The sequence below is a fragment of the Argentina silus genome, assembly GCF_951799395.1.
Source record: "Argentina silus genome assembly, chromosome: 8".
In the NCBI taxonomy this organism is placed as follows: Eukaryota; Metazoa; Chordata; class Actinopteri; order Argentiniformes; family Argentinidae; genus Argentina; species Argentina silus.
In genome coordinates this window covers 15,116,645-15,140,644 of record NC_139662.1, presented here as the reverse complement: position 1 = coordinate 15,140,644, position 24,000 = coordinate 15,116,645, and the positions used below count along the sequence as shown (strand labels likewise).

Genomic DNA, 24,000 nt, shown 5'->3' with positions numbered 1-24,000 from the left:
CGTCAGAGTAAGCAGGTTATGTGCGAATACAGTAACACACAAACATGGATGTAGGCGAAAGGCTGTGGCCTAATCCCATCAGGGGGTTTATAAGGTCGGTGTAACAAAAGCCTGCTAAGCTGTCTAATAAGTGTTTTAGTCTGAGGGGGGAGATGGGGTAGAAGAGGGGGGAGAGGGGGGGAGTGTTGTGTTTACATGTCTATTAGAGAACGTGTTGCGTAATTCTCAAGGGCTCTCTGGACTCAACAACAGGGGATGTTTGGACTTTTTTGTCTTTTTCGTGTGTGTGTGTGTGTGTGTGTGTGTGTGTCTGTGTGTGTCTGTGTTCTCGCCTGCGTGCCCCTGCGTGAGTGTGTGTGTGCGCCTGTGTGTGTCTGTGTGTGTCTGTGTGCGTGCCTGCGTGACCCTCCGTGGGTGTGTGTGTGTGTGTGTGCGCGCGTACTGTATGTGTGTGTGTGTGTGTGTGTGTCCAAGTTAGAATCCCGGACCAAGGGTGAGGGCTGTTTTGCGTTGGCCTCAATGGGCCTGTACCTCCCAGAATAACTCCTGTGTCTTAATGCTGTAGATCAGAGACAAACAACATCACCATCACCCAGTGTCTTCTGTTTGGGCCTCGGACCAGGAAGTTTGTTACAACACTTAGAGACAGTGTTTTGTGTGTTGTGTAAAACAATGAAATGTACTGCATGCTTGGACAGAGAACAGCACCAGAGGAGGCTGGTGGAGGTAGAAATCGGAGGACGGGTTCATTGTAATGCATGGAACGGAATAAGGAATGATATCTAACACACATTCTGTGCATTACAATGAGCCCATCCTCTGATTTCTACCTCCACCAGCCTCCCCTGAACAGCACATATCCTCAGTGCTCTTGGTCGATGTTGTCTGTCTTTATGTCAAAGAAATGCAGAACACATTCAGAATTCATTTCCAGCCAATAAACAACTTTGGTAATCTCTTCTCAGACCATTCTAGCTTCATGAATTAGGGACAGAAATAATAAGAGAACCAAACTTAATTCGCAGAGTTCATGTTGCTGTTATTTCTCCTGCAATCAGCTAATGTGCATGACTACATGTTGACACAGGGTGTTCCTTCCTTGACCGGACCAAAACAAATTATTTGGTGTTTTGTGAGGGGAAAACAGACCAGTGTGAGACTGTGTTGTGTTGTTCATTAATCAACAGGTTAAATCGGGCCTTACGTGAAGATATCATTAGCCTAGCTGATCAGCGATGTCAGGAGAGATCTTATCTGTGTGTGTGAAAGAAACTGGGCCCTGTGGAGCTTACAGAAGCCTTATTCCTTATTCATTAGTGATATAGCCATTTACTGTAGACCTTTGGACTGAGCTGTCGCCTAGGTGTGGCTGTTAAGTTCAAGAAGCACTTTGGGGACATTTTAAATTTACAAATTGCCCTTGATCATATCAGTTTGATGTTGTGTTCTTAGGGGACGTAAACATTTAAGATGCAAATAACTCACATTATCTGTCATTGCCATACCAGTTATCGTTCAGGACAAATACTGTTGACCTATACAGCTTAATGTTTATATAAGTGTGAGTTAGGCAAATATTAAAATCAGAGCAAAAACAACCGTTTTCCCTATCACTCCTTGTCTTATTTACTACAAGACGCCATAGTCTCCATTGCGTTTTAGCCACAAGACGAGGAAAGCGGAATTAAGTTCCATGTTAACGCATCGCCTGTCTTATTTGCTCTGCATTCAACCCATTGACTACAACCCATGAGCCCAGCCTCCACACGCAGACAGCCAATTAGGACGCGAAGAGCAAGACGAGCCTTCATAAGCCTATACCCCCTCATTTTACTCTTATAACCTTAGAGCACCTATCATGTGACGCTAATGCATTACTACCATAGCAGAGCGTAGTCCGAGCCCCAGCGCTCAGCATTGCGATACGAAGCTCGTATAAAAGCCCTTTGGAGTGGCAACCTCTCTAGCGAGAAGTGAAGACGGTCTACACTAGTGAAAGGAGTATACTTTTCTCGAAAACTAAAGGTAAGTGAATGGATGCAGGTTTCTGATTGAAAAGTTTAATTTTCATGTCATCGCTTTCGCAAAAGTGAACCTCGCTCGCTGCACGACATGTTTACCTCGAGTGGGAAGCGTGATCGCTGCCCATGCTGAATGAAGACTGTACAGAGTGCATAAGCATAGGGAAACAGAACGGCTTTATTGAACGAATAAATCTAATATATGAGTGTGGATATATACTGCCTGACAATTACAACATACAGGACACAGATACAATTGATAGTATTTGCTCATTGGAATGGCATCGTCCACATCCGCGTTAGTGCAAGAATCGGATAAAAGGAATACAAATCATTTTCAAAGAGAGAAGCCTGACACATTTGACAACTGTCGCTACAATATAACTGAGTTTCCCTGTTTCCCTATTCTAATTCCAAAGGCAGGCCTATCTGCCTCATATTTAGCCCAATGTAGACCTATGTCGTATATTTTTAAATTCTGTAAATAGACTTATTACCCGCAGGCCGACCCAGGCAACGTGCTGAAGCCCAGTAGTGAATGCTGTCAGTGTCAACGCTGTTTGATGTTCAGGTTGTTAGGTTACTCTCGGTCAAACCGCTGAGCTTCGGTAGGGGGCGCACGACGATCCTAATCGAATTTCATTCCAACGATATTTATGCCATTGTAATGCATTGTCATTATTACCAATGGCGAATAGAAGATAGTTGTTTATTAAGTATTGCATCCACAAACATTAGGTTTTGATTTAACACATTCGTACTATTCTACACATTTAGACGACATGCATATAAAGACACTATAGACAGGGCTGATGCTTAGAGAGTAATGCATTCATAAATATTTAAATCCTTACTTTACTCACACACAGTCCTTTAATCCGAGCGAATGCATGATTGTAAAATGTTATACCATCAGACAGTTGTTGAACAATACACGGATTATGTCTGAGACCTACCATTTTAATCTGATAAGTAATCATGCGCGAATTAATGACCTAGAGCCGACTGAAACAATATCGCCGCAATCAACATGTGGGAGAATACTTGAACTGCAATAATAACCGTCTTGCCTCGACCTTGCGTGCCGACCGGTAGTAAGGGTGGAAACATGCTCTTGAAATTCCACCTTCTCCACACGCGGTGCGGTAAGGTATTTAACTTTGCCTCGGAGCGACTGGAACTTTAAACGTTGAACTCAGCAGGTTAACACTTTGATAGGCTTCTGCTTTCAACAACTGCCTAGACTATAGAAGCGTTTTGCTTCCCCTGACCAGGATATGACTTGGTTACATATTGACACACCTTCCCCAAAAACTGTCTCTGATATTTAACTAGCGTGTCCATCTCTCAGCCAGTGGCCTATGTGCTTGTGCACACAGTAGTCTGCTGCAATACAATAAGAACTCCCTGAGGCTATTCGAGCTATCTTTTAAGCCACATGCCCCCATGAACCTAGCGTGGTATTGGATCGTTGTACAGGAAATTACAGTATTGTTTATTTATTACAGGGTTGTTACATGTTTATTATTAATGCTATCTTGTTATGTGTTTGATTATGAGACCTCTCACACTCTCTCTCCCATATCTCTCACTCATTCTAAACATAAACAATAGTTATGATAGTTATTTTGTTTACATGGTGCATGCATATTCCTCTTTCCTAGAGAGAAGAGGAGACCAGGAACTGAGCACCTACAACACATCTAAACCAGCGCGAGGGGTAAAGCAGGGCTGCGATTGGTTCATCTCTACACCAGAGAAGCAGATCAGAGCTGTGATTGGCTGAGGCCTGTGTGGACCAATGGTGGACCACCTGCCGGCGGGCGAGGAGACCTTCCTGTTCTACGCCTGTGGTTCCCCAGGCGACTACCACACTTCGGTCTCCATGGTGACAGACACGGGTCACACGTACCCGCCTCTCTCCTCGCCGTTCTCCGAGGACGACATGAGCGACACGTCGACTAGCCCTCACTCCTCCTCCTGCTCCAGCCCAGAGTCCCGCGTCATGGGCTATGGCTCCAGCCCAGAGTCCCACATCCTGGGGTCTTGTTCCAGCCCTGAGTCTCACATTCTGGGGTCCAGCTATGGCAGTGGAGGGTCCTCCAGCGGGGAGAGCCAGGACGGCCTCCTCGACCTCCTCCTCTCCCAGGCTGCTGTGGGAGCCAACCCCTCTCTTTCCCCCTCCGCCCCTCCTCTCCTGCCCATGGGTCTGGAGTGGGAGTCCAGGGAATCCCGAAGGGGGGGAGACTGTGACGGCGACCGCCTGGCCCCCCCAGCCAAGGTGGAGGAAGAGGGGGAGGAGGGGGGGTTTGGGTTCCCTGTGTTCCCGGAGGAGGAGATGGAAGACCCAGCCGGGGGTGTGGGGGGCGTGGTGGGGGTGGAGGAGCTGCTGTTCCACCCCACACTGGAGGAGATCCAGGAGTTCCTGGAGGAGAATATGGAGGAGGCGCTGAGGAGGGAGGGGAGGGAGGGAGGAGGAGGAGGAGGAGGAGGGGAGGTGGTGGTGGAGGTAGAGGAGGAGGGGGACAGTATGGTGACGGAGTCAGAACCGGGGCTGGGGGAGAGGGACCAAACCGTGCCTGTAACCAGCGCCCCTGGCCCTCCCTCCTCCTCCTCCACAGAGACCAAACACCCAGCATCAACAGTAGACTCTGTCTCTGGTGCTGGTGTTGTTGGGATTAAAACAGAGGACTATGCTGGGACGCCAGTGTCCGTGGAGGGGGCTGGTGGTGCCCCTGTTATCTTACAGATCCAGCCTCTTCAGATCAAACAAGAACCCAGCCCTACGGCTCTACCAACCCCAGCCCCACCACCCCAGGCCCAGACCCAGCCCGCCTCTGACATTAAAATCGCCCAGCTCCTGGTCAACATCCAGGGGCAGACCTTCGCCTTGGTGCCCCAGCTGGTGCCCCCCAACAACCTCAACTGTCCCTCATCCAAGTTCGTCCGCATCGCCCCCGTGCCCATCGCTGCCAAGCCCCTATGTCTTGGCGAGGGGGGGCTCGGACCGGGGCAGACCGCAGGGGGTATACTACTACCGGGGCAGAAGTACCAGAAAAGCTCAGTGGCGGACCTTATTAAAATGCACAAGTGTTCTTTCCCCGGCTGTGCCAAGATGTACACCAAGAGCAGTCACCTGAAGGCCCACCTGAGGAGACACACAGGGGAGAAGCCTTTCGCCTGCACCTGGTCCGGCTGTGGATGGAGGTGGGTGTGCTCGGTCGCTTATTTGGTCTATTTGTTTACATTTAAATTACAGGTTAGCATTCATTAGCATTATGTCATGTTAGCAACCACTACTCTATCTAGGGTTCACCCAACTGGACAGTTGTGATGCTCCATGGGTGACGGTAGGAGACTAAGGCCTGAGTCTAAGGCCTCAGCTACAACTATGCCATCTGCTAATTACAGATTGAGCCAATGGTCTCTCTATGGGAGTCATCAGACAAGAGTGATGACAAGGGTCTGTCCGTGTCCGTTTCATATGTTTTTTACTGACAAAAAAAGTTAGAAGAAGTAGAACTTTCCACAGCCCATTCGCCTGTCAAGCCAATTTGAAACAAGGTTGCATTGTTTAGTTGCTAGGTTGTTTCAAAAGTCAAGCCCGAATTCCACTGATCAAATCGGATAGTAATTTCATATGTATATGTTTTTATACATTTTCTGACAGTTCGGTGGGGCCTAAGGCCTTAGTTTCAAAACCAATTGCCTTAGTTGCAACCACATGGAGTATACATACAGTACCACCCCATGTTGCTGTTGACTGGAGTGGACTGGACTGGAGTGGTTGTTGTCGTCAGAGCTACAGTCAGGTCAGCAGGGCTATCGACTTCCTGTCTTGACTCTTCACCACAGAGCGATACGAGGACACTCAAAGCCCCTCTAGCACTTCTTCTCTTCGCAAACGTTTGGGTGAAACGATAAGTCTTTATGAGGAAAGAATGACAAATGAATGATTTGTTTATCAATTTTCCCAAGTTGTATTATTTTGTGTTCTTCTCAATTTGATGGTAAAGATATAGTCTGGGGTTCCACTAAGGGAATGTAATTTAGAGTTCATGTCCTATCTGTTCCCCCCCCCCCCCCCCCTCCCTATCTGTATTTTTCCTTCCATGGCATAGTTAGAGATTAGATAAAGGCTTTGAAGTGTAGCCAGACTTTGTCCCCCTCTAGCTAGTTTCTCTCCCTCTGTTTGCCTCTGCCGTCTGTCCTCTCTCCACCACTCTCAGACAACCAAGTTCAATGTTGTGGTTGCAACATACTCTGACAGGTTTTATTGACAATCAATTAGCAATCCACGATGTATCAGAAATGTTTAATGAAGTGGAATGGAAAATGTGCCTGTTTTCATACAATGTTACCATACAGGGGTTTCTATTTTAGAGCTTGTGTGATGTAACAGGTGACTTTCTCCCAAAATGCGAGAAAGGTCTGGTGGACCAATGCGTCAATCTTGGCCTTCCATTGGTCCATATGAAACATAGTTAAAAACATAGCCATTGGTCATTAGTGTTTTTCCTTTTTACTGCAGTTCTCTTCAGTCACTCAGAAGGTGATATATATGAATGTGTAACATGGTATCAGAAGGTGATATGTATGAATGTGTAACATGGTATCAGAAGGTGATATATATGAATGTGTAACATGGTATCAGAAGGTGATATATATGAATGTGTAACATATTATTTAGTCAGACATCCAACGTCTCTTCAGTGTAGGAAGCCCAGTGTCCTGGTTATTCTCCAACAAGCCCTCTGGACCCTGGTCCACCTGTCTACCCCTCACCCAGCACTAGCCTGTGTGTGTGTGTGTGTGTGTGTGTGTGTGTGTGTGTGTGTGTGTGTGTGTGTGTGTGTGTGTGTGTGTGTGTGTGTGTGTGTGTGTGTGTGTGTGTGTGTGTGTGTGTGTGTGTGTGTGTGTGTGTGTGTGTGTGTGTGTGTGTGTGTGTGTGTGTGTGTGTGTGTGTGTGTGTGTGTGTGTGTGTGTGTTGCAGTACTGTAGCTGAATTGTGAAGGTCTCTCCAGAGTGATAGGATTGGCACAGCTCAGCACTCCACTGGTCTTATCAGTGACCTGGTCTGCCCCTGACTGGCCTGGTAACACACAGTTCTGGTCTAGTGCAGCTTTCCCAAGGCTACCCACCCCCCCCCCCCCCCCATCCTCCAGTCAGGAAATGGCAGTGATCAGGGGAACTATGCACCTCCCGCCATCTGCTGTATACTAGCGGAGCGTTCCTGGCATTCCTTATGTTATGGTTCAACATGATTCTCTCGCTATCTCTCTCACAGCCTAACCCTCACACACCCTTCTGTACCCTTATGTAGAGACACACACACACACACACACACACACACACTGGGTAGGGCCTCCCTTTGCTCTCAAAACAGCCTCAATTCTTCGTGGCATTGATGTTGGAAACACAAGATGTTGGAAACATTCCTTTGAGATTCTGGTCCATGATGACATGATTGCATCACACAATTCCTGCAGATTTTTCAGGTGCACTTTCAAGATGTGAATCTCCCGTTCTACCACATCCCAAAGGTGTTCTATTGGATTCAGATCCGGTGACTGGGAAGGCCACTGAAGAACACTGAACTCATTGTCATGTTCATGAAACCAGTTTGAGACGACTTTGTGACGTGGTGCATTATCATGCTGGAAGTAGCCATTAACAGATGGTAAATTGTGGCCTTGAAGGGATGCACATGGTCAGCGACAATACTCAAATAGGCTGTGGCATTCAAGCGATGATTGATTGGTATTAACGGGCCCAAAGTGTGCCAAGAAAACATTCCCCACACCATTACACCACCTCCATGATGAGAAGGAGTACAAGTGTTCCTAATAAAGTGTTAAGTGAGTGTATATACACACACACACACACACACACACACATGCTGTGTGTTGGTACACTTCCACTGTCCTGTCAGTGCAGACCTGCATAGGAAACCACGGGTTGCATGTGACCAGAGGGTTTGGGCCGAAACAGTTGACTGTAGAAACACCATGAGGTTTATGTCTGAGCTGTGAGATAAGGGTCTGGCCTGTTGACGTACCAAACCACCTCATGTTACTGAGTTTGCCTGTGTGGGTGGACTCTGGGATTCACAGTGAAACACCTCCGGACCCTGTTGGTTGTTGTGTGTGTGTGAGAATCTGAATCAGAGATACTGTAGATTTTGTGTGTCAACATGTTTAAAACAGGATCTGTTTACTCATATCTACAGCGTAATAAATGGCATGACGCAGTAGACATTTTGTCATGTTCTCATGCTGACACAGATGAAGGTTGTCATCCTTGTTATGTTTGCAGTGTAGCGACGTTCCTCTGGAGTTATTCATTAGACTTGACACTGAAGCGCTGTATAATGGCTGGCTGTGAGATCTCCTATCTGGAACAATGGAGTAGGTGTGTGGAAGAGGAAGTTATTGTGTTGTTGGCTTGAGTTGTTGCCATGTGGCAAAACTTTGTTGTTTGACGTAGACTTTGGCCGTCTTTATAGTTGCTTGTACTTGTACTTCTGAAGTGTTTTTGTACACTTGTTGACCAAAGTGAAGAAGAACACATTTACACACTGTTTTTTTAATTCACCACAGTCCACCCATATTCGCACTCCCTTTGGCCTGCAGTGCAAGCTCTTATCGTGTGTGTGTGTGTGTGTGTGTGTGTGTGTGCGCGCGCGCCCGCCCTGTGTGTGTGTACTGTACTGTACTGTACGTGTGCGTGTGTGCGTGCAGGGCTGAGTTCAGGGACAAGCTCTAACAGAGTCAAGAGTGTGTAAGCTGCGGAGGCTGAGGGGATTGCCCATGGCTGGCCGCTCCGCCATCCTGCCCCACAGTGACGGTACTGTAAGCTGTAAGCCTCACAGGCTTCCATACACTCTAAGCCTCTGTCAGGGTCAATAGCATTACTATAGAGGGAATGATTCAAGCTATAGGGTGTATAGTTTAAGTTGAAACACACTGTAGAAGGCACAAGGAGGGAGAGAGGGAGAGGGGGAGAGTTAATCATCTACTCTGTCTCAGCTGAACCCCACCACAGATGGCCTGCCCAGTCTAAACCTGCAGAGACACACGCATGTTGATATGAGAACGTCCAGTAGCGTTCTCTCTCTCTGTACTGCAGACGCCCGCGTTGTGCTGATTCAGCATAAAGCACATGGCCTGCTATAAGGTGTTCCACCTTCGATGTCATGTCAATGTATGGTTATGTATCATGTCTCAACATGAGGGAGGTATGGAATGGAGTCTGCTCGGGGGGGACAGAAACACGTACAGTCACATCACGTATGTCAGATATGGTATAGGAGGACAACATGTTTAGAGCGGTGGAGGCAGGCAGAAACACGTGTTTGATGCCATTCCTAATTCCGTTCCATGCATTCCAAGCCCATCCTCCGATTTCTACCTCCATCAGCCTCCCCTGTGGCACACAACATGTCATGTTCTAGATGTCATTTTATAGATTAGATGTGTGAGAGGATGTCATGTATAGAACATTTTTATTTGTATTTTATTTAACCTTTATTTTACCAGGTTAGTCTCATTGAGACAAACAATCTCTTTCAAGAGAGACCTGGGCAAAATAGCAGCACACACAGTTTCAAAAAGCATTTAGATCATAAAAACACAAGCACTACGGTTTGAAACATACCTTTAAATGTGCACATTGAGCAGCAAGAAAGAATTGCGGAAAAGAGGTGCAACTAGGGGTCAAAACATTTACATCCATTTCCGTTTTCCATCATAATATTTAGCCAAGATTTAAACTCATTTAAAGGGACAAGCTCCTTAAATTTCATAACATGTAGATCCTGTGTACTGTAGGATGTCATGTACTGTATATTAGATCACGTATAGAACATGTACTGTATATTAAAAGTCATGTTTAGAACATAATCTACCGTACATATGAGGTTTGCTGTGGTTTCCTAAGAGTCAGTTATAGATTACTCACATGATCTTTATGTGTCTGCCCAATCGGACCTCACACACGGACCAACCATCCATCTTAGGAACAGATGTGTGTGCCTGCAGAGGCTGTACAGTACATGACTGTAATAAGCGTGTTACCACTGGGAACTAACACCTATATGTCTTTGGAACACTCTCCCAAACCACATCAAAGAATCCAGTACTTTCTCTCCTCCTTCAAACGATCCCTCAAAACCCAGCTTTTTAAACCTTGCTTTTAATCTTTAACTGTTTTTATTGTTGTTTTAACTGACTGTGCTTTTGGTTTACTTTTTATTTATCGATCTATTGTTGTTTTCTCTGTGAAATGTAGTGTCTGAGTACTGAGAGTTAAATAAATGCATTATTATTATTATTATTATTATTATTATTATTATTATTATTATTATTATTATATCTGTGGGTTACTATTGGGAACACACAGATAGGTGTTAATTTGCGGCGGTAACATGTATATTACAGTAATGTACACCTACTCATAAATGTTGTAATTAGCACCTGTTGCTCCAGATGTTGGCCCAGCCTGAATGGCCATATCGTGATGGGGTTGTATGGGGCTTTTAATACATACGTCTCAATGGCACAGTTACAGCCAGGATCCATGTCTGAATGAATGGGTTTGAAAGGCTGAACGTGACTGTAATCTGGGGGTCCCTGCTGGGAGTTATCACCTCCATGGACAACCATCCTGCTGGTGATACTGGTTAATCTGTTAGGAAAGCTGTACCTCGTTCCAGATTAAACACACCTCAAGGTCAGACACATGCACTCTCTATCTCTCTCTCTCTCTCACTCAGTCTCTCTCTGTCTCTCTCTCTCTATGTCTCAGCACTATTGAAACCACTCTGAAGCACTACTAGCCTAAACAGTGTACTACCAAATGCCTTCTCACCATTCGCTCCAACACCAGTTGACATTTGTGATTCTCTGCTCGGCAACAGTGTCGTTGGCAGAGGACAGAGTTAAAGTGGTTGTTACACGTGCATCTATAGCAGTATGTGACATATGTCTTTGACCCGGGTCTGCTGCCTGCCGTAGTAACGACCTTAACCCTTTAGCTCCCCCGAACATCCGACCAATAAAATGTCTCCAAGTGACAAGACCAGGAATAGATCAGATTGATATTACTGTGAACATGTGTTCTACCACATATGGGCAGAGGCCACTTCACAATGTAGCCAGTTCAGAGAGTTGAATATCAGCCCTATGTAGTTCATTGGTGAAGATGCGTTTTGTCACTGTTATGTCTGAAAATGTGTTGTTAATATTTTGGTTGAGATTGTGGCATGATTGTAGTATGTTTACTGTGCTTGTGCTCTAGGGAAAAGAAGTGGTGTAGAACTTGGTTTGTGCTCTGTCTCATTCTCCTGGAGTCTTATACTTTATGGGCACCAATTTACATGTGCGAACATCAGTAAAATTGGAACAACGTCGGCCATTTTTACCTTAATATTTCTAATAGACGCAATGAGAAATAATCTGGGAGCGTTTCCATGATATGCAAAGCATTTTCTTTGCTGAATCAAATTGTGGCTCTTTATCTCTTTTTGTACTAACAGATATTTAATGATGTAACACACGTATGATATGAACATGACATGATATTAAACATGTTCTCTGTCTCGCCCTCCTAGGTTCTCCCGGTCAGACGAGCTGTCAAGACACCGGCGCTCTCACTCAGGAGTCAAGCCGTACCAGTGCCCCGTCTGTCAGAAGAAGTTTGCCCGCAGCGATCACCTGTCCAAACATCTCAAAGTCCACCGCTTTCCCCGAAGCAGCAGGACAGTACGCACTGCAAACTGACCCCCATGACCCCAGGGGAGGGGGGAGGGGAGAGGGGAGAGGGGAGAGGGGAAAGGGGAGAGAGAGAGAGAGTTTGTGTAAGAGAATAAAAGCAAGAATGTGAAAGAGTTCAAAATAGAGACTCTGAGGCAGAGAGAATGAACAACAGCTCTGTGTGTGTGTGTGTGTGTGTGAGAGAGAGAGTGAAAGGGATTGCGAGAGGGAGTGTGTATGAAGCACATTCGTGGTACTGTGATAATTTATTGGGAAATGCAAAAACTCAAAAAAGATAAAACACAAACAAAGCAAAAACTGTTACTTGACACTACATCCTGAGAGGTGTATTAACCTTCTTGTAAATTGCATTTATTTCTCTTTTTTTAGGTTTTTATCTCATTCAAATTTTAAATAAGATTTTAAGATCTAAAAAAAAAAAAAAAAAAGTTTTGTAATTCAAAGTATTTTTACACTTTGAGATATGAACTGTTGATGTACCTGTCTATGATAGCATCAACATTCCTTATGCTACGATGATTATCATCGATGTTCATCGCCAAGGGAGTTTTACTGTAGTTGTACTGCGGTTTTACCATACACCAGGGGAGGTTGGTGGAGGTAGAAATCGGAGGATGGGCTCATTGTGATGCATCCTCATTCTATTCCATGCGTTACAATGAGCCCATCCTCCGATTTCTACCTCCAGCAGCCTCCCCTGCCATGTGCAGTAGTTCTTCACACCAAAGACTGTATGATAAACTCATGTTCATGTTGAACTACTGATCATCGTCAGGATCATGCCATTATAAGCTACTGGCAACAGTGGAGGCTGGTGGAGGTAGAAATCAGAGAACAGGCTCACTGTAATGCATGGAATGAACTGAGGAATGGGAATGGGAATGGTATCAAACGTGTGTCCATCCATTACATGCATTACAATGAGCCCGTCCTCCGATTTCTGCCTCCACCAGCCTCCCCTGACTGGCAAACATGGAGGGTTGTCTCCTAGTCTCACTACAAGAGAGCTATGATAATGTCTTGTAGCTTTTGGCGGTCCGAACCCCTGCTCCTAAGGCCATTGCACTATTTACTGCCCCAAAAGGGGATATCTCATTTGGGGGGGTCCATAGTACATACTGTAGGTGAGGATCGCTACACTACATCTGATAAAAGATCTGTGGTCTCACCTCAAGCAATTTGTTGCTTTAAGATGACTTGTGAGGCATCTTTGTGTAGCGGAGAGGGTTTGGAACCATTGTCTCGTGATGAGGTAGCCCTGCCTGTTGCCCTCAGCCCTTGTACTGTAGATATCTTGGTTTAATGGTGGGATCTTGGGTCAGTCCCCCTCTGTCACATACAGTATGTGGGCCTTATGAACTGTCTATGAAGGCTTCCTAAAGCTTCATTAGCCATTAGCATACATTGTATAACCAGACCTGTTAGCAGCTACCAGTGAAGCCGTGGTGGTCATCAGAGGTACAACACTAGAGAAAGGCGCACATTGTTGTATGTTGTGTGTTTATATGTGAACTGGCTGGCCTTTTGATCAGTGTTGAAGAATTTTCTCTTTTGTTTGATGTATATTTGTATCATCATATGCTTGTGGAGCTGTCGTTTTCATTTCTTATTTGTATTTTTTATTTTGCATTATGTCCTTTGATCTTGAAACTCATGCTATTTGACGATCACAATGTTGTTCACTTATCTGGCCTTCTTCATGGCAAACTGTCCTTATTTGGGTCCTTAATAGATCGGCTCAGAATCTCAATATCAATACAATGATTCTATCTCATGTCATCACTGTAATGTGCTGGAACACCCTACAGCCTTTCATCAGTTTCTCTGTCCCGGTTAAACCAGAGCCATTCACAGAGCTGCTATTGGTCAGAATGGCCCAGGAGGCTACAACATGGCTGCCATGTAGAACCATGTGATGTCATGTAAACGCATCATAATGCTTTTGGTTGAAACCTCAATGGCCAAACTCTCTGTATATGGCTCTGTGTTCAACTGGAACAACCCATAGCCTTGTAGCAGAGGTCTAGTTCTTTGTTCCACTAAGCTAGTCCAAACCCTCTGTGTCGGTGGCTAGTGGTCAGACGTGGAATTGCATGGTGCTACGTATGTTCTCCCCACACTTTCCCTATGTTGTCAATTACCGCCAGAGAAGATCAATTGTCTGGTTCGCATTTGTCCCTCAGTTGAGCCGTATTGACCTTTTAACTCACTAACTGCCGAAGCATTCCGGCTCAAAGCATTCTAACTCACCACCTAGAGTGCCAAGTGTTTTATGAGGTATTTACTTAGCAATAATACTTTGATTGGCTACAAAATGAAGCATCATAATTTATGCATTTTTGGTGACTAAAGTCACCATTGGCACTCTAGAATGTTGACAATTTGGGCGACTTTATTCACCCTTGGCACTAAATGAGTTAAACAAAGTCCTCTACATGTTCATTGGTCGCCTGACCAGCAGCTGATATTTGAAGGACACAGATTATGACATGAATATGGCTTGAATAGGGACATATTGAACTTCAGTGTTGGGGATGGGAATGTGGATTTTTAATGTGTTCTTTCGCATGAACAAATGATGCACTGTCTGAGAGGGCCATGTCTCTCCTGTGTCAATGGAACATGAGAGGGGGAAAACATATGGAAGACAGGAGGCCAGGGGAGGCTGGTGGAGATGGAAATCAGAGGACGGGGTCATTGTAATGCATGGAACGGAATGAGGAATGGTATCAAACACACGTGACATTACAATGAGCCTGTCCTCCGATTTCTACTGAACCTCCGCCAGCCTCCCCTGTCGTAGGCATACAGCAATGCATTCCTTCCATTCAATCTAAAAAGCTTTTTTAAAAACCCAGGTTTTGATGTATCCCATGAATGTATGTATATACTGTAAGCTGCATCACCAAGGAACAGAAATATTCTCCTAATAATTTCTGTGATTGTGTAAATTTTGAGTGTGAAAAAAATGTACAGACGTGTACATAATGACAATTGATTCTATATTATTATAAATGTTATATATTTTTTCTTTGTTCTACATAAGATGCATTTACAAATAAAAACCCAAAAGAGAACTATGTTGTACTTGGTGTTCTTAGTGTGTTCTTAACTCCAATTTGCATGTGCAAAAATCTGTTGGGGCAAAGTCGGCCATCTTTACCATACTATTTCTAATAGATGCAATGATAAATAATCCAATGGGAGTTTTGAATACTGCATCTAGCGTTTCAATGACATACAATGCATTTTCGACTGTTTACTGAAACTCTGGTTGAATAATCACCGTTTTCTAAGAAACATTGTTAAAATCAAGCTACAATAAAAATCATGCTGTAGAGTATTCTCAGTTGTACAGTATTTCTTGCTCTGCTCAGCACTATTTGCTCCAGCCAATTGGGGCCCTCAGTTCAGTCAGACCAATGTTGCAACAGAGCAGATAACCTAACCCTACAAACAGTAAATATTGACACAAGACTCTTGAGTACCCTTTGAAGCCTTCTTCTACAAATCAAATCCAAAATCTACAAATGGCAGCTGCTCTGTCTCCGACCGGAAGGCCCTGCAACGGGTGGTGAAAGCCGCCCAGTACATCACCGGTGCCCAACTCCCTGCCATCGACGTCCTCCAGTACAGGCGGTGTCTGTGGAGGGTGCGAGGCATCAGTAGGGACACCTCTCACCCCAGCCACGGACTGTTTGCCCTCCTCCCATACGGGAGGCGGTACAGGAGTCTCCGTTCCTGCACCAGCAGGCTCAGGAACAGCTTCTTCCCTGCAGCTATTACACTGCTGAACTCAGAATCCCAGTGGTAGCCCAGCCGCCCCCCTTCACCCCCCAACAAGAGGAACATTGACTCCCAGTATCAGTGTACCCTCCCCCCATACCTCTACTGTCTGCACACTCAGGACTTCAATTTAGCTTTTGCACTACTGCTTGTTTACACATACCACATTTATTATATTGGTCTTTAATTATACATCTTACATATATGTAACATATCTCAAGACCTATTGCCCTTGTTCAACTGTACATATCATATTGATATTCATCTCATGTATATTCACTTCTTATAGTAATTTATTTATACTCACTGTAGTACCTTATATTGTAATACCATGCACTGTCTGTAATACCATGCACTGTCTGTAATACCATGCACTGTCTTTTGCACTATGCCACTATTTGCAGTCTGGTTAGATGCCAAACTACATTCTGTTGTCTCAGTACTTGTACATGACAATAAAGTTGAATCTAATCTAATCTATCTAACCTAAATTGTGTATCCCGAAACGTCATTTTTTTACCAATCAAATCCCAGATCTACAAATTGTGTATCCTGAAATGTCACAGTAGTATTACTGTGGTCCACTGTTGGTAGTGTGCCAATGCATGACACCTTGATGTCTTTATCTTCCTCTAGCTCAATAACAGCCTCCAATGACCTCCATCACATGCAGTCATCATACTACTGCTATGCACTATATGGAGGGCTCCTGGGGAGGCTGGTGGAGGTAGAAATCGGAGGACAGGCTCATTGTAATGTATGGAATGGAATGAGGAACGGTACTGTGTGTCTGATACTATTGCCTATTCCGTTCCATGCATTACAATGAGCCCGTCCTCCGGTTTCTACCTCTACCAGCCTCCCCTGGAGGGCTCTCACACCACCTCAGTCAGTTCAAGTGACATTTGAGTTACGAGTAAGACTTACAAACAAAAATTTATGTGATCAATCATCCTTAACATCAATGTACATGTCTTCCTCTCTCGACAGAGAACAGCATCCAACAGCCCCAAGACCCAGTAGCATGATTCTATTGCCCCACAGCATCATGGGTTTCGCTGTGGGAATTAGCTTCTAGCATTAAGTTCTACCATTAACTTCTAGGATTTACTTCTAAGGTTAGCCTCTCAAACAAGCTTTTGTTTTCTCCTTTGTTTGATATCCCTTGTTTCCGACGGAGTGGTTTGGAAAAACATTTTCTTTCAATGCTGCACAAGAAAAAACTTTATTAGCCGAAGCTGGAAAACTCAAGGAATGCCAGAGTAGGAGCTAGAACATATGGAAGACATCCATGGAGCACTCTCTCTCTCTCTCTCTCGCCCCCCCCTCACTCTCTCTCTCTCTCTCCCCCCCCCTTAGTGCATTTAACAGCTTTTTTTAATGATTGCTTGGATGTGTCTGCCTGTGTGCCAGCTACGCATATGCTGAGTCATACTGTAGAAACACACACACACACACACACACACACACACGCACGCACACACACACACACGCACACACGCACACACACACACCCACACACACACCCTGGGCAGGCTGTAGGATGCTGTTATGTAGGTAGATCACATTGATTTACGAGACCGTATGCTTAAGTTTAGAAGCATTCTGGGATGCAGTAGAACTTGATTGAAGACATGTGTCGGCTGCTGAGACCAACTCTGGTTGGGTTTCAGACTTGTGTTCAGGCTGCATAGAAGAAGTGCTGCCATTTCTGCTGTGAGATTCCCGTTAACTTTGTACCATTAACATCATCTCGTGTCCACTATCCCCATCAGATAATGATCTTAATGCAACTAACACATGTTTGATACCATTCCTCACTCCCTTCCATGCATTATAATGAGCCCGTCCTAACCTTTGCACTGTGTGTACTGTAATGGGTTCCAGTGTTTCTGTATTTAGCTCCTAATGCTAACAAGCCTGCCTGTACAGGTGACAGTGATAAAGTGACCTCCAAAGTCAACTGGCCTCTGATTGACAAGCTTTATTTCTGGGGCATCACACAGTGTGTGTGTTTGTCTTGTCTACAATGGAATCCAGGTAATCCTAGGTCATGTATAAATAATTAGAGAGAGAGGGGGAGGGAGAGGGAGAGAGAGGGAGAGGGGGGGGAGAGAGAGACGGAGAGGGAGAGAGAGAGAGAGAGAGAGAGAGAGAGGGAGGGAGAGAGAGAGAGAGAGAGAGAGAGAGAGAGAGAGAGAGAGAGAGAGGGAGAGAGAGAGGGAGAGAGAGAGAGAGAGAGAGAGAGAGAGAGGGAGAGAGAGAGAGAGAGAGAGAGAGAGAGAGAGAGAGAGAGAGAGAGGGAGAGAGAGAGGGAGAGAGAGAGAGAGAGAGAGAGAGAGGGAGAGAGAGAGAGAGAGAGAGAGAGAGAGAGGGAGAGAGAGAGGGAGAGAGAGAGAGAGAGAGAGAGAGAGAGAGGGAGAGAGAGAGAGAGAGAGAGAGAGAGAGAGGGGGGGGTTACTTTAATAAGTTTTCTAAGGGGTTATCTTTAGCTTAGGGCCCTGAAACTGTCAACCTCAATAACATGATACTCTTATGTTTTGTTTTTTGTTTTTTTTAAATTAATTTATTTACAGTAGAGAAACTGTACAGGGTGCTAGTGGGGATGAAGAGGTCTTTAGGAGGGACAGTTAAGATGTAGCCTGAAGAGATGAGTCTTCAATCTCTGGCGGAAGATAGGTAGTGACTCTGCAGTCCTGACAGCAGTGGGACAGCTGCGTATTCCATAACAAAGTGTCCTCCCTGGCTGTTTGAGGGAATGGGGAAGTGTGTCAGACCCAGCATGTCATTCAATTCATTGGAATATAGACACTGCTTCTCAACAAGTTGAGTTGTGGAGTTTAATCAGCATTGTATGTGTGTGTGTGTGTGTGTGTGTGTGTGTGTATGTGTGTGTGTGTGTAGGGCAAGAATATAAATGTGCCGTCCTGGATTTGAGAAAGGCTGGATGAGGACATGTGGATTGAGACACTACCTCTGAGATCCTCTGAGACCCTCCCGGAGGTTCAGTCTACAGGCGTTAAGAACATACGTTTCGTTGTATCAGCATTTCTGGTAAGAAGGGAAATGACATCTGGCTGACACCACACACACGCACGCACACACGCACGCACGCACGCACACACACACACACACACACACACACACACACACACACACACACACACACACACACACACACACACACACACACACACACACACACACAACACACACACTCTCACTCTAGCCTCTGATGTTGGTGCTGACACAGCAGATCTCTGACATGGTGAGCTAGTTGTCTGAGTGTTGCTATGCTCTCTCTAAGCAGATGCAGAAGGTCTCTGAATGTCTTCCACATCTTACCTATGTACAGTGTTAATGTACAGGTTGTCTTTTCCAGTGCCATATATTCTATCATATACTGGATTCTATACTTTCTACCAGGGGAGGCTGGTAGAGGTAGAAATCAGAGGGCTCATTGTAATGCACACGCGTGTTTGATACCATCCTCAGATTTTTAACTCCACCATCCTCCACTGCTTTCTATTGTGTGTGCTTTGTTTTAAAATGGTCAAATAAAGTTAAAAAAAAAAGTAAACTAAAGTTAACTGAACTGAACTAACCCTAAAATAAACTCGTCTTAATTTAACTTAATTAAACTGAACTCAACTCAACTCAACTCAACTCAACTCAACTCAACTTAACTCAACTAAACTAAACTACTGTATATATTAACGCTTAAAGGTATATCTCCTATCAAACAGCCACACAGACATCTGCCCCACACCTTCAAAACCCAAACTATTCAGCTCTTCTCTACTGGATGCCATCGTATCCCTTGTTGTGATTCTCTGCTTTGTTGGACTGCAGCAATTGTTCTTTGCTCCAGTGAATCGAAAGTTAAGACAGTCCTTTAAGCCCGTGAGAGAGAAAGGAGAGCTTACAACACACAATACTGCTTTGTGCTCTGCTCCCCTTCAAAGAGCCTCTTACCCCGGAGGGGAGTAAAGTTGCTACCGGTGTTTCAGAGTTGACTATGCTCTAGTTTCAGGCTCTTGTTCAACCCACTCTGTTTGTGTTCATCTGGGCGCTGTCTTGTATGGACAGCTCAAGATAACTGAGAAGCCAGTATTAGGTTTTAATCATAATTATAGTACATTGTAAACAGATGTGATACCTGTTATGCATGTTCTTCTATGGAGAAGAAAGTCAACAACAAGTTCAGCTGTGATCACAATAAGTGGTACGTGCAGATCTGGCCCTTGGTGGGGGGGGGGGGGGGAGAGGGCACACCTGAAACAGCTTTTTCTTGCAATCTAGACCCCACTCTACACATGCACCTATTGAACATGCATCCATCCCCCACTATGCTACACTACATCTGTATGCAGGTTGCAGGAGGGCCCCCAGAAATTGCAAACTACTACTTAATTATACTTTTTTTGTATTATTATAATTTCTTCTGGGGCCCTAGGTAGCTGCCTATGTGGCCTTTGGGCTGGGCTGGCCCTGGGTACGTATAGAAGCTAAGATCTGAGCTATGGTATCAGTTTTAGGAGTGTCACATGGTATCAGTATTGCAAGTGTTGTTATCTATAGACGACATGGGAGAAGAGTGACAGTGATGGCTGCTGTCCTCACTAGGGTCGGTGTGATGAGAGAGGCATATGTAGGCTACAGCTGGAGTAGAGAGTGGACAGGGTTGGGAAGAGGAGTACAGGGTTGGGGTACAGGGTTGGGGTAGAGGGGTCAGGGTTGGGGTACAGGGTTGGGGTAGAGGGGTAGAGGGTTAGGGTAGAGGAGTACAGGGTTGGAATAGAGGGTTGGAGTAGAGGGGTCAGGGTTGGGGTGTAGGGGTAGAGGGTTAGGGTAGAGGGGTACAGGGTTAGGGTAGAGGGGTGCAGGGTTGGGGTAGAGGGGTACAGGGTTGGGGTAGAGGGGTGCAGGGTTGGGGTAGAGGGGTACAGGGTTGGGGTAGAGGGGTACAGGGCTGGGGTAGAGGGGTACAGGGTTGTGGTAGAGAGGTACAGGGTTAGGGTAGAGGGTTAGTGTAGAGGGGTACAGGGGTACAGGTTTGGGGTACAGGCTTGGGGTAGAGGGTTGGGGTAGAGGGGTGAGAGAGGTAGAGGGGTGGTGGGTGAGAGAGGTAGAGGGGTGGTGGGTGAGAGAGGTAGAGGGTTGGTGTGGAGGGTGAGAGAGGTAGAGGGTTGGTGTGGAGGGTGAGAGAGGTAGAGGGGTGGTGGGTGAGAGAGGTAGAGGGGTGGTGTGGAGGGTGAGAGAGGTAGAGGGTTGGTGTGGAGGGTGAGAGAGGTAGAGGGGTGGTGGGTGAGAGAGGTAGAGGGGTGGTGGGTGAGAGAGGTAGAGGGTTGGTGTGGAGGGTGAGAGAGGTAGAGGGGTGGTGGGTGAGAGAGGTAGAGGGGTGGTGTGGAGGGTGAGAGAGGTAGAGGGGTGGTGTGGAGGGTGAGAGAGGTAGAGGGGTGGTGTGGAGGGTGAGAGAGGTAGAGGGTTGGTGTGGAGGGTGAGAGAGGTAGAGGGGTGGTGGGTGAGAGAGGTAGAGGGGTGGTGTGGAGGGTGAGAGAGGTAGAGGGGTGGTGTGGAGGGTGAGAGAGGTAGAGGGGTGGTGTGGAGGGTGAGAGAGGTAGAGGGGTGGTGTGGAGGGTGAGAGAGGTAGAGGGTTGGTGTGGAGGGTGAGAGAGGTAGAGGGGTGGTGGGTGAGAGAGGTAGAGGGGTGGTGTGGAGGGTGAGAGAGGTAGAGGGGTGGTGTGGAGGGTGAGAGAGGTAGAGGGGTGGTGTGATGTGTTGAGGTAGGGCACGGGTGTTGACATGATGTGTGTGAGGGATAGAGATGCTGTTCTCTCCACTGAAGGTCAGAGCTAGCTGGCCTCTACGGTGACACGCCACAGGGAGTTTCCATCTGTTGATGCAGCAGGGGTCGGGGGGGGGGGGGGGGGGTCAGTTGGCCCTCTTTATGTAATGATGATGGCATGGTCCGGCCAGCAACACAGATCAGAGGGGAGAGAGGAGCATGTGACATTACACAACGCAGTGTCACGACCAGAGACTGTGCACGCACACACACACACACACACACACACACACACACACACACACACACATTCACCACACAAGTTACGGGGCAGTGGCACATACTCACAGACTGCACTGTCAGCTGTCTGTGATATGTGAAAGTGAACTCTGTCAGTCTCTCTCTGTGTGTGTGTGTGTGTGTATGTGTGTGTGTATGTTTGTGCAGCCTTGCCTAAACTGTCCAAAGCACGCCAATATATGTCTTTCATTATCCTTTAAAGAATAGATGCATTCCAAGACCAAACGTTAAAGGTTCCATATGGAAGAGATGTGATGTTTCTGAAGCACAAAATGTTCTCCCATTCAACGAGACAGCTTAATGACAGAACCTCACTGTTCTGGGACTGGTCTCACACACACACACACACACACACACACACACACACACACACACACACACACACACACACACACACACACACACACACACACACACACACACACACACACACACACTACACCCTAGAGATTTGTTATTTTTACCAGACCTCAACAATAGGTGAACGAGGGATTGGAGTGCGAGGGAATCTTATGGTGTGATGGAATGCACAGCGCTGTATAGAACAATAGTGTCTCTCTATCCATTCACACTGACAACATCCACATGGACACACACACACACACACACACACACACACGGCCTACGTGACACCCGCATGGACCACAGCCATTCACTTTGGCTTCAGTTCTGGAGTCTTTTAACTCACTAACTGCCAAATAATTCCGGAACACCCACCACCTAGAGTGCCAAGTGTTTTATGCAGTATTTACCTAGCAACAATATGTGATTGGCTACAGAATGAAGCATCATAATTCCTCCTCCCCCCCCTCCCCCCCACCCTCCTGCCCATCCTCCCCCTCCCCCTGGTTCTGTGTCTTGTAGTGAACACAGATTAACTAATTCGAATCCAGTCAAACACGCTCATTCCAACCATAACTGAAGTTAAATACCACATTTGGCTTGAGGTGTTTCACACAGATAATGATGTTTAAATACTACAGTATGCAAAGCAGTGAGCTGTTCCCCCTGAGGCTTCTCAACTCACAACTACTCTGATCTGCTCTCTGCTCTCTCTCTCTCTCTCTCTCTCTCTCTCTCTCTCTCTCTCTCTCCCCTCCCCTTTTGTGTTATTTATGATTCCAGGTATGTTGAATCTCATTAAACCTCTTTAACAGTCTGGGGGCCAGGGGGGCTGGTGCCCTAGAGTCATACTGATGGCAGTGGGGCAAAACAGTTGTTAATCTCACCCTGTGTGTGTGTGTGTGTGTGTGTGTGTGTGTGTGTGTGTGTGTGTGTGTGTGTGTGTGTGTGTGTGTGTGTGTGTGAGACCAAAGGGGAACAGGAAAAACTGGCCTCAACCAGGCTCAGCCATTCTCAGTCATTCATTCATAGGTGACGTCAAATAACACGTCTAGGATCATTGAACCTTTGCTGTGTCCCCTGCTGTTGTGTTGTTGAATGCGTAACCTGCATGGCTGAAGCTATGGGCCAATGGTGCAGTGGGATATAGGCAATAGGGTTATGGTTGAGAGCTTTGATTTCACAATGCTTCAAATAATAATAATAATAATCATAATAATCATAATAATACAACTTTATTTATATAGCACCTTCAAAAAGTTTTACAAAGTGCTTTACAAATGTGCAGATAAACAAATCTATGCAAATAAATACAAAATATCAGTCGGAAAACACAGTAAAACACACCACATTAAAAACAATAAGGGCAGCATCAGTTAAAGGCTAGTCTATGATAATGAGTTTTAAGGAGAGATTTAAAAGAAAATACTGATCTTGCTAGCCTAATATCCTCAAAACAAATGTTTGAAAAATTGACAGCAACTCCTGTGTTTTTAAACACAGTTTGTATCCATACACCTTGTGAAAGGGTAGAAAAGGGCAGTAGAAACATCTTCTCTTCTTCTTCATACGTTCCCTCCTTCTACTTTTCATTGGGGTAAATACAGTCCGAAGCTCTAGCTAACCTTCTGGAGAGCTGAAGTAAACATCGACTCCTTTATCCCTCTGAGATCCCCTGAGGGAACCTCCGATCACTTTAATCTGGGCTTGGATCTCCTACACAAAGACAATGAGCCAGGCACACCGCAGTGAGTGTGTGTGTGTGTGTATGTGTGTATGTGTGTGTGTGTGTGTGTGTGTGTGTGTGTGTGTGTGTGTGTGTGTGTAATTGTGTGTGTGTGTGTGTGTGTATAAATGCATGTGTGTATGTGTGCATCGGTGTACTGTCTGCCTGTGTGTGTGTGTGTGTGTGTGTGTGTGTGTGTGTGTGTGTGTGTCTGTGTGTGCGTGTGTGAGTGTGTGTGTGTGTGCTTGTGTGTGTGCTGACACG

At 45.8% G+C, this 24,000-nt stretch overlaps 2 protein-coding genes across 2 annotated transcripts in view; one reads left to right on the top strand and one right to left on the bottom strand.

Annotated features, from left to right (window-relative positions):
• The window catches only part of hdac7a (histone deacetylase 7a), a 532,558-nt gene that overhangs the window by 56,795 nt on the left and 451,763 nt on the right, over nucleotides 1-24,000 (bottom strand). The gene's annotated exons all lie outside the window — the stretch shown is intronic.
• On the top strand, nucleotides 1,909-11,809 carry LOC310808969 (Krueppel-like factor 15). Its single transcript, XM_083676068.1, has 4 exons — nucleotides 1,909-2,025; nucleotides 3,686-4,467; nucleotides 4,645-5,228; nucleotides 11,632-11,809. The coding sequence occupies exons 2-4, from the start codon at nucleotides 3,823-3,825 to the stop codon at nucleotides 11,798-11,800; spliced, it is 1,398 nt and encodes a 465-aa protein (XP_083532194.1). The 5' UTR covers nucleotides 1,909-2,025; nucleotides 3,686-3,822; the 3' UTR covers nucleotides 11,801-11,809.